Source organism: Scomber japonicus, chromosome 1 (assembly GCF_027409825.1).
Source record: "Scomber japonicus isolate fScoJap1 chromosome 1, fScoJap1.pri, whole genome shotgun sequence".
Taxonomy (NCBI): Eukaryota; Metazoa; Chordata; class Actinopteri; order Scombriformes; family Scombridae; genus Scomber; species Scomber japonicus.
This window is the reverse complement of record NC_070578.1, coordinates 30,592,899-30,603,579: the sequence shown is the minus strand read 5'-3', so window position 1 is coordinate 30,603,579 and position 10,681 is coordinate 30,592,899. Positions and strand designations below refer to the sequence as shown.

Here is a 10,681-nt window from a genome sequence, read left to right as displayed (position 1 = left end):
ACAAAAGGGTCCAAAGCTTTATGGCTACAATTAAACCTGAACAAAAGATACAAAAACCCTTTTAATAGAGACTTGAACCACTGACACATTAATGGTAAATATGTATTTTCTTTGCAGGAAAAATAAAAGGCTACAATGAAAGTATTAACGGGCAAATAAGCTGCCAGAGACTGGTCAACTACAACTAGTGAAAAGACAGGTGAAGTTGCAGCTGGAGCTGTGCTATGTCAAAGGCTCACATGTGGGTGTATTCAAGGCTAAAAATCAACTGCTTTACTGATTGCTTTTTTTGGTAAGGTAGGGTAACAGGGCAGACATGCTGGTTTATGCTGTTAAATAACTGAAACTTTGTTGAATGGCATTGTGATTTGGACAAACTAGTGTTACCATGGAAATTGCTCCGAGTTTGTTTGGCACTGATGCTGTGATTGACATTTTAAAGAACAAGTAAACCCCAGTTTAAAATTCCCTGGTATACTTGTCTTATACTTGTTTTTGGTAATATTGTAGGTTTTATTCAAAGTAGAGGGTACATTATGAGTGTAATCAACACATCTGCATACACTTGAACATATTGCTGTACAATGATCACAGACCACAAAACATATATAAAAGGGATTTATTGAAGTGAATGGGAGGGAAAAAGAAACATAATTTGGCTGATGACAGTGGATTTAACAAAGAGTGAATAATCACTGAGGTAGGCCAATTTGACCATTACATATAATAGTGAAAACAAAGTCCAAATAACTGACCGTTTTCCAGAGTTTACACTTTGAAACAATACATTTTCAATGCACATAGTTGCAGTTGTAACCTCCATTTATATCAAGAACTTCTCTACACTACCACTACAAATTCAAACATTGCCACCTGTGTGAAAAGAACATGGAAAAAGCGATAATGAATTCAGATGTTGAACATTTCTCTTTATGGAAAGATTATGCATACAAAGTTATGTTCAGATTCAAGAAATTTCACACTGCGTGTTTTAGATAAAGCAGCATACATATTTAATATCTTATTACAATTCATAGTTTCACCTCAGTTGTCTGTTCAATGTCTGCCGTCATCAAAGAGAATACAAAAAAATAGATTTGGTCATTATTTACAAGAACACGTAATTTCCGAACTATCAAAGCTGAGGGTTTAAGGAGGAGGAGCAGCTTTGACAAGGGCAGACATTTTTTTGCTATGATTTAAAAATATGCCCTGTGAGGGTCACACTGTGCATGTTCAGACAGAAGTTTCACACCAGGACAGCAGAGAGCATACTGGTGACACTACAAACACATAACTTACATTTAAAAAAAAAGAGAGAGAGAAGTACAATGCAAAAAAAAAAAAAAAAAAGTTTAAGACGAGGAGAGGACAGCCATACATGAAATCCAGTATTTGACTTTAAAATGTATTAGACATGCACTCTTTTTTTTGTTTTGTTTTGTGTTTTTCTTTTGAAGGGGGGGAGGGGGGGGGTTCTTAAAATACAGAAGTCATCAGAAACTGGTCTTACACAAACGGTGAGAAAACAAACATTTCTTAAAAAGGTTTATCTTTGCCATTATTTGATATTACAAAATTTGTGTCCACAAAGCAGTTAAAAGTGGACTGTAAAGACTGGAACACGGGAGCATCAAAGGTAGATAACTGTATAACTTATTTCTCCAGACGACCCCCTCTACCTGACTGGCCAATAACAAAAACCACTCCTACTGCAATATGAAACTGGGGGGGGGGGGGGGGGGGGAATACATTGGGTTATTGGGAAGTGACTGGGAGATACAAGTTTAAAACAGTTCACAACTTAGCTTCGAGAGGACTCTCAATCGTCATCGTCCTCCTCCCCTTCTTCATCCAGTTCCCTTTTTCTCTTCTGACCTCGCTCCTCTTCTAGAAGATAAGAGTACATTTTAGACACAGACACCAGATTCAAGCACATCATTGTTTCCTGTCGAGTTTCTCTTTCAGGTGTAAATGCCTCCTGATAACAGCTATGTGTACGCAATTTTCCCCTTCCATCAACTTTGTGGTGGACTAAATAAATAAAGTGTTTTTCTGAATGTCCGAGGTAACGTCGGCCAGTTTTACTCACCCTCGTCATCCTCATCGTCAACCTCTCTGTCATTCAGATCTTCGTCCTCTTCCTCCTTCGTAAAGAGATGGAGACAAGTTAGTATGGTTATAAAGAACTGAACATTTTAAGAGCTGAAACAATTAGTCGTCGTCCTGTCAGCAACAATTTTGAGGATTGATCAACTTTAAGAAAATAGGGGAGTGTATGGCTGTTTCCTGCTTCTACAATGGGACGTTTTGCTGCCCTCTGAGGTTAGCCTGGGTAAACCCATACTCTTATTCCAGCGAGACTCTACTTCACTCAGAAAGTTAGCATGGCCACCAAGACAACATTTTCGCCTGAGATAGGGAACCAATCACAGAACGGGGAGGCGGGCTCAAGGCGATGACGAGCGTAGAGCGACTCTGTTTACATCCAGCATGGCGGCCACAGAGGTGCAGCAACAGTTCAAAGCAGCAGTAGATTGTGTGCTAAATAAATTGGAAGGCAAGTTCACTTTGAAAATAGAACAAAAACTTTGGCTACATGATTTTCCTTCATAAAAACGGTGTTGGCGCTGCTCCCTAAAGGCTCTGAAAACGTCACCGTCTATCGTTGATATGATTGGCTGTAAGTTTGTCCAGTAGCGTACAGAAGCATTTGATCGGCATTTGTTGATCCCGCCTCAAATACAAGGAAATGAACGGCTCCTTGCCAGACCCTACCTCAATCTCACATGAGATTGAGATGTGGTCTGGTGTTAGCCAGGCTACTCTGAGGTCTTATATAACAGTAAATGTTGGGAACTTGTGACATGTTTCATTGCTGACATTTTTAGCCAAAAAAGACAAAATATTAATACAAATGAATCAATAATGAAACATTTCAACATATAAAGAAGGCAATTCTCCTATTTTCATCCCACCTCTCCACTGAGGTCATCATCGTCTTCTTCTTCGTTCTCCTCCTCATCATCCTCTCCCTCTTCCTCCTCTTCATCTCCTGGTGCTGTATCTTCATCATACTCCTCCTCATCTACATCAGGGTGAAACCAGTTGTTATTAGCCAAATGTACAAAACACAAACATTATTTAAAAAATGTCTGTCCACACAAATGTATATGAACCACTTGGGCTGTAGCCTCAGACTGACCGTCTTCATCGTCTTCGTCATCATCTAAACCCTCTGCGTAAACCTCGTTGTCGGAATCCGGTGCCTCTTTGTCATCTTTGTCATACCCGTCCAGGTACGTGAGCTGGGGTAGTAGCTTGAATACATTGTCTCTGTATTCATTCAGGTTTGTCACTTCACAGTTAAACAGATCTAGGCTTTTCAGGGTCCCCAATTCTTTCTGTCAGAAGGAATAGCGCATTTTATAAACAATCCAGCTCAATATTGCTATACTGCTTTGTATAGTGAACTTTTTTTTTTACAAGTATTTCAGAATATCTACTTACCAATGGTTCTATTGTGCTGAGGTCTTTAATCTTGTTGCCACTGAGGTTGAGATGTGTGAGATTGGGGCATTTCGCCGCCAGCACTTCCAACCCTCCTGAGATCCTGTTATCGCTGAGTTCGAGCTGTTGTTCAATTAAATAATCAAAATATGCAAAAACATATTGCAGCTTAAATCATAGAAATGTTTTGTGTAGAGAGACACCAACCTTTTTGAGTTTATTTAGCTTCGGCAAGTGGGCAACTGTTGTCAGTCCGACGTTGATTGTGCTTAGAAACTCCAGCTCCTCAAATTCATCTGTTAGACCCTCGATCTTGCCTTCATTCGAGCGACAGTTGTCTAGCACAAGTTCTTTGACCTAGGAAATGGACAGATACATGTGGTGAGCATTGGTCAAATTTGAAGAAAATTGTTAAAGATCTTTACAGGATCAAATACAGAGTACACAAAATATAACCTATTGGCAAAATCGATCAGTCTCTCTCTAAAATCCTTTCATAAAAATTGTACGTTATATTATTGATGACATTGAACTCTTATTCCTCAAAAGCTAAAAGTTAAAGTATTTATTTAATGAGCAAACTAAAGTAGGATTATTTACCTGATTGATTAATTTCAAAACCATATCTACTGTAACAATGACTGAATTATTATATTATACTTTTACTACCACTACTATAATTTGACTGAAATATTTAATTATGATAGATTAGACCACCGAGCAGTATTTAAAGTGGTTCAAATTAGCTCCACGTTGACCAAAATCACAATTTAGATGGTGCTTACACATTAATCCAACTAGAGCTGCATCAATTAGTCAATTACGCAATCAGCTATCTAGCATTACCTGCCAGTTATTTTGAGAGTAATGTTTTTAAGAAAAAAAAGGCAACATTTTATCTTTTCAGCTTCTCCACTATAGATATTTTCTGGTGTCTCTGGGAAACTTTGGCTGCTTAATTTTCTGGCAAACCACTAATTGATTAATCAAGAAAATAAATCAACAGATTTATCTATAATGAAAATAATCATTAGTTGCAGCCTTATTTATCACATTGCCAGATTATTATAATAATATTAATAAACATTATGTATGTTTATAGTGTATTATTTCAAGTTTTCCCGTAAGAATATTACTATTTTTTCTAACACTGCTTATTGGTTCATACAACTGTGACTACACCTAATCAAAAAAAGGAAAACATTGAACAAGTGTTTGTTAATGACGAACATATAATTATAAGTTATTCTGCCATCAACATAGTCCCTGATGTACAACCTAATAAACACATTCAGTGTTGGAGTAACTAGTTACATGTAACAGGGTTATATAATTTAATTACATAAATGAATGTAACTGAAACATATAAGTGAAAGTGTGTAATTAAATTACAGTTACTTATGAAAATATTGATTACAAAGGCCGTTACATCTGAAGTCAAACCTTTAAGATTTTGCTCTGGAAGATGGTTGTTTCCTCATCTTTTAATATTTAACATGTTAGTGAATATATGTATTCACTAACTACCAATTCACTAATACATATATTTAATATAATATATATATTTAATTCTTTGAAGGGTTAGGGTTAGACAATATTTTGTAAATAAATCATGACGTGGACCTTATTTGGAGCATACATGTGCTTAAATGGTGTCACAGTACCAATTAAACCCATGTCAGACTTTTGACTTTTTTCATAAAACATGAGCTAATGTATACATTTTCAAATGACAGATACATCTTGCTCCATAAGAAATGATCTCTCTTATAAATCATGTCAGTGTCCATGAAAAAAAAACATCTCAACTTGAAAACATACGTTAGAAAATTAGAAAAGTAATCAACTGTAATCAGTTACATTACTTTGATTATGTAATTCAAATAGTTACATTACTTATTACATTTTTAAAAGGGTGACTGGTAATCTGAAATCTATTACATTTCCAGTGTAACCTTCCCAACCCCGAACACACTGTATCCTCTATGAGTTGATTATGTATTAGACATTGATATTTAAAAAGGTCTGATATGCGGTCACAGGTGTGTCGTTCTAGAATGTGACTCAGCCAATCAGTGCTGAGGTCTGGAACGATTAAAAAAAAAGAGAGAAACGTTACATCAACGTTCCATTAACAGCTTCTCATCTCAACGCTGTAGGTGTCGCGATGTGTTGGCTCTACTTTCCGTTACGTAAATATCACGTTTGGCTACTTTTCCCCCCTTTTTCAGTAGAAATAGACGTATTACGGCGGCTTATGTCCGGTTATTTGTACTAGTTAACCGAACAGAAGTGTAATAAGAGACGTGTTAACGCGGCGCAGAGGCAACATTAGTGAAAACAAGTCGGAGGCAAACAGACCTACGAGTCGTGCACAGGGTCATTTGTGAGTAGGAGGGGCAGCTAAAGCCGATTAGATAGCTGCCAGGCAAACGTTTCATTGTTGGTTGGGCTAAACAGTTGCCGATTGGATTGATGGCGTGTATAAGACTTCTGTGTATAAGAAGGTATGCTGAATCGTTCGTCGTCTGTGTCGAATAAAAACGGGGATATTCGGTGTATTTCGAAATGCCTTTGTTACTCAGTAAAATGGCGGCTTGTCCTAGTTCTGGGAAAACTAGAGCAACAACGCGGCTCGACCGTCTTGTTTTCATGGTGGTCGAAAAGAAAACAAGAGGGGCAAAGCCGAGGGGGAAACAGCTAAACAAACGCCCAGTAGTTAACAACGACGCGGGCGTGTTTGTGTATTTTATCTCTGCGTGTTTTCGCCCAGGCTGCCGGCTGGTAAAGGTCCCCACTAACGACGCTTTCTTTCGGCCGTCTGTGCGCACTGTGGCTCCAGTAGTGGGCTGCACGGGCTGCAGGATCCCCCCGGTGTAAGCTGTGTTGCTACATTGTTTGAATGCACTTCCTGCAGAAATAGACGAGTTCAGCCGGCTAGTGTGAGCAACTAAGGGGTCTAGGATGCAGCTGTAAGGCGATAGTTGGAGGCTATGATCTTTATGCATCATTGATAATTTCATGACTTTGAGTATCCGCATCCCTAACGCGCCAAGTGCACGGCTTAAAATTCGCCAGGTGAATGCAATTTTACGGTCAAAGCATGCAGATAGCACATCAAACAACGAGTACATAACAATAACTGGGGGGGTTTAAACGAAAAGGGGCGCGTTCGTAGATCAAAAGTTACAAATATGGCTCCTCATACTGCTTGCCTTGTTTATACCGCTGGCATAAAAAAAGCTGTGCTGCATTCTCAAACTGCACACGAAAAGCTTAGAGCCGCACAAAAGTTGAACCGACACACCTGCAGCACCTGCCCACTGTAAACATGCTCCCAAAGCAACAATGTGACCCGACGCCTGCATCATCTTTTTAACTTGCAAGAAACTTTGTATCCCCCACGCCAAGACATCACACGAAAAGATTCTCCATTAGCTGAGAGTGAAACATCACCAAGCGAGACGTGAAGCCCGACTTACATCTGACGGAGTGCGGTTCCGCAACTCTAGGTGAATTCTTTTCTTCATGTCCATCCTGGATCAGCGCACCCGTGAGATGATACACACTGTTAATAATTACTGCAAATGCAACTACCACCTCCAGAACAGGCTGCTGTTGTTCATTCAAACTTGATCCGATCGGTGGGCGGGAGCACGTCTCGGGATTGTCGTCACCGCCGACCAATGGCAGCAGGCAAATAAAGAGGGAACGGATTTACAGACACACAGGCCAATGGAGCCAGCCTTATAAAACTGGGTGGGGTTTTGTTGTGTGAGGTTTGGTTGTTTTAAGTTTACATGGATAAATGTAATAATAAATTGGTTTTTACACTGAGTACACGCCACAGGGAAATGAGGACTACATCAGTGTCACTATTAAACCTCCATGCTGCTTAAATCTTTGTTTAAAGTAGGTAATAATAGAGCATTTTTTAATAGGGTTTTATTTAATTTTATCATAAAACCACATACTCAGAACACATTTGTCCAACTATTCACAAAACAAGAAAGACAAACAATAAAGTAAAACATAAACATGTTACAAAACTGAACAGTGTTCACTTGTTTCAACAGACTTGACCCAAAAATCAGGATGACAAAATCTGTTGTGCCTCTACTTCATTATTGACTTTGTTTATTTTCACATTATCATATGAAAGCAGAGAATGTAAGATTAAAAACATATTTAATAGCTTAAATCAAGGAGATATTCACAATCACAAGAGATGTACGGACCAAAAGTCTTATCAGATGACTTAAATGAAATTTAAAACATGCAGATGTAATAATTGCCAGTATGGTATTAACATTTGTTTGACTTCACCTCAGCGGTATACATAAAGGCAGACTAGAAAACAACAACCAACATGTTAAACAACATACAAGCGGTATGAATGGGGGCAACAAATACAAATTTAACAATAAAATTACAATTTCATGTTTACAGTTCCATCATTATTCTCTACCATAAATAATAAACTATTATTCTTTCTGATTCATGTGAATGATATATACATAGCTACTCAACCCCTTCATGTGCAGTATTACTCTCCAAAAAAATGCAGTGAAGCCACTTTTTGTTACGACTCATGAGATTTACACAAATGAGAAACTAATGAAGGGATTATGAGTTTGGGCAGTCAGAGCTACACTGAGTGGCTTCTTCTCAATGAATAATCTGTGGTGTTGGCGGGTAGGAGAGCTCAGTCTGAGGTTATAGACAGCTCATCCACAAGGGGGAAGCAAAGTCGGTAATGTGGAGCAAGTGACCATCCATAGATAGTGTGTTTGTTTTATTTTTTCAGTTGATAGAAGTTTTACACAGATACTGTTATAAATATAAGTATTATAAATACAGCTGATGGGGTTTAATCCAAGACTTAAAACAAACCACATGTCTAATGAAGTCACATGGGTTGTCTGAAGTAAATTAAAGTCTAACGTCAAGAGAAAATATGTTAACCTAAATGGAGTATTTCTCCACTAAATAGAAATACCTGTCAAAAGTTATCAACAGGGAAGACTCTCTCTCTCTCTCTCTCTCTCTCTCTCTCTCTCTCTCTCTCTCTCTCCTTGTTAATGTACCTTCATCATTAATGTGCATATCCATGATAAGATGTGAAGACACTAACAGTATTTTACACCAACCTCAGAGGCAATCTGCCAGTCTCCTCTCTCCTCACTGTTTCATACAGAGCATATAACTGTCAGCTTTCCTCCACTAATGGAGTAACTGGTTAATGGGGCTAATCTTAACAAAGGGAACATCAGGCGTTTAACTTATAAATGTTTTATTAAATTGGTATTTACAGTTGATAGATAATGAATGCAATGCAGAGTGTAATAAGTATATCTGTCTGCTTCACCAAGCTAATCAACATCTATTAAGATTAATTGAGAGCTAATACAAGTTTTTAACACTGGACACAGACTGGTGTAGGGAATTCAAGCTAATTCAGTCTAACTTATTATTTCCCTTTAATTAGACTTAAGATCAGAGAAATATTTCATATGTCTGACAGTCACATATAAATTATGTGTCAGCTTGTTTCAGCTCTTTGTTGAAGCAGTATGATGTTTGCACTGAGTTAAAGTATTTTAACTCATTTTTACCTGACTTATTTGGTATTGTTGTAAATGTTGGGATCTTTACTATAATTTAAAATGAAGCTCTGTGGGTTTGGCTACACAGCATGAGTTTGTACTGACCAACCAACACATTTAAAAGGTCAAATATGAACATGACCACTAGAGGGTGTTCTTTTTCACAATGAGATTTTACCCACTGAGAATCCAGCATGAATAATTCCTGAACCTGATCAACAACTGATGAGCAAATGAGCTCTGCAGTACAACTGTAAGATGTACTTTGACCCTCAAATGTTTTTTATAATATTTTCAGAAACATCACCATGTTTTTTTCACACCAGTGACAGTTCAAGGGCTTCATGTTTTAGCAGCATTTACATCTAAAATGATGCTCCCACAGCTACAACTACCAGTAGTCTTGTTTCACACTGCCAGACCTGCACCTGCAAACTTCACCCACAGTGTGGCAGCACAGAGACTTGAATGTCATGTGAAATCTAGGGTTTTTTAATAATCCAGTTGCAGAGGAGCTTCCTTTGGAAATTTTGTAGGTCAGGTAAAGCATTTACCTTTAGACTCAGCCTGTCCTCTTTGATAGTGTCATCTGCTGCATACCAATATTTCAGGAGAACAGGGCAAATATACCATGCACAAAGTTCAGTAGCATTTAATGATCCTTAATAAAAGCAAGACACTTTTGGGTAGTCCAGTAAGCTTTTAACAGTTGACAGCTGCAGATATGAAGCACCTCATTATGTATGGTGATGGCCATCTAATTAATTATGTATACCACCGAATTAGAGCATTTATTAAGAAGTGGAAATGTATTTCATGCAACTTTATTTTATGCAATCATATATTTGAAAAAAAAGATGATATATTATTGTGCAAAATTTGAGTTTGCTGGGAGCATAACCTTCAACAGTTTAAGGTTGGAGCTCTGTGTCTTCAACCTGCTGGCTGCAGTAAGAGGTAGACTGAGTGGTGTAGAGTTTGTGTTGTGGTTTCATAACAACAGATGGCAGAGTTAAAATGGTGTATCAAAACTGATTACATAATAAAGGTAGAACAAGGCCGTCCCATCCAAAAGATTAGTCTAAATGTGGCCTATAATACAAACTTCTTTGGTGTGAATATGAAGAAAATGACCATGTGTATCTATCAATCAATTGTTAATGATGCTTTAGGGCAGAGTCCTATAAGCCTATAAGCCACAGATTTATATGGTCATTGGTAAATAATGAACCGAAGTAATAGAAGTCACTGCATGATATAAATAATTAAAACCAAAATAAACATGTTTGTTCTTGCTGGCAGCTGCTGTCGAGTACTTAGGCTAACACAATCACACATTAAGAAATGGTAGCGATACAGATATATTTACTACATCAACTGGTACATTGTTTGCCAGTTATTATCCATCACGGGCTGAAATGATTTTCCATTTTATCTGCCATTCAAGTAATACTTCTTTGTTAGCTTTGGGTTGGAAGTGTGGGTGACTGGTCATGAGGTACAGCCTCACTTCCCAAGCTTCCACTGAGAGAGAAGGCCTCTGAATTGGGATTAAGGTCTTAGCC

At 38.0% G+C, this 10,681-nt stretch overlaps 1 protein-coding gene across 3 annotated transcripts; it reads right to left on the bottom strand.

The window, feature by feature from the left end:
- Positions 1-611: 611 nt before the first annotated feature.
- On the bottom strand, positions 612-7,338 carry LOC128355852 (acidic leucine-rich nuclear phosphoprotein 32 family member A). 3 transcript variants are annotated; one of them, XM_053316241.1, is made up of 8 exons: positions 6,993-7,338; positions 3,718-3,867; positions 3,511-3,633; positions 3,206-3,404; positions 2,979-3,088; positions 2,093-2,147; positions 1,879-1,890; positions 612-1,043 (listed from the first exon to the last, which is right to left on the bottom strand). In XM_053316241.1, the coding sequence occupies exons 1-8, from the start codon at positions 7,044-7,046 to the stop codon at positions 931-933; spliced, it is 816 nt and encodes a 271-aa protein (XP_053172216.1). In that variant the 5' UTR covers positions 7,047-7,338; the 3' UTR covers positions 612-930. The 3 variants fall into 3 exon arrangements, with proteins under 3 accessions (XP_053172216.1, XP_053172208.1, XP_053172199.1); XM_053316233.1 differs by having other exon boundaries at positions 612-1,890; positions 2,093-2,144; positions 6,993-7,335; XM_053316224.1 differs by having other exon boundaries at positions 612-1,890; positions 6,993-7,331.
- Between the last annotated feature and the right edge of the window lie 3,343 nt (positions 7,339-10,681).

What these genes read in the sequence shown, in the direction of transcription:
- LOC128355852 (XM_053316241.1), bottom strand. Translation starts at nt 7,046, where the DNA reads ATGGACATGAAGAAAAGAATTCACCTAGAGTTGCGGAACCGCACTCCG. An exon ending in AGCTAAATAAACTCAAAAAG is followed by an intron (nt 3,634 to 3,717) that starts GTTGGTGTCTCT and finishes ATTGAACAACAG; the next exon opens with CTCGAACTCAGCGATAACAG. An exon ending in TGACGAAGACGATGAAGACG is followed by an intron (nt 3,089 to 3,205) that starts GTCAGTCTGAGG and finishes ACCCTGATGTAG; the next exon opens with ATGAGGAGGAGTATGATGAA.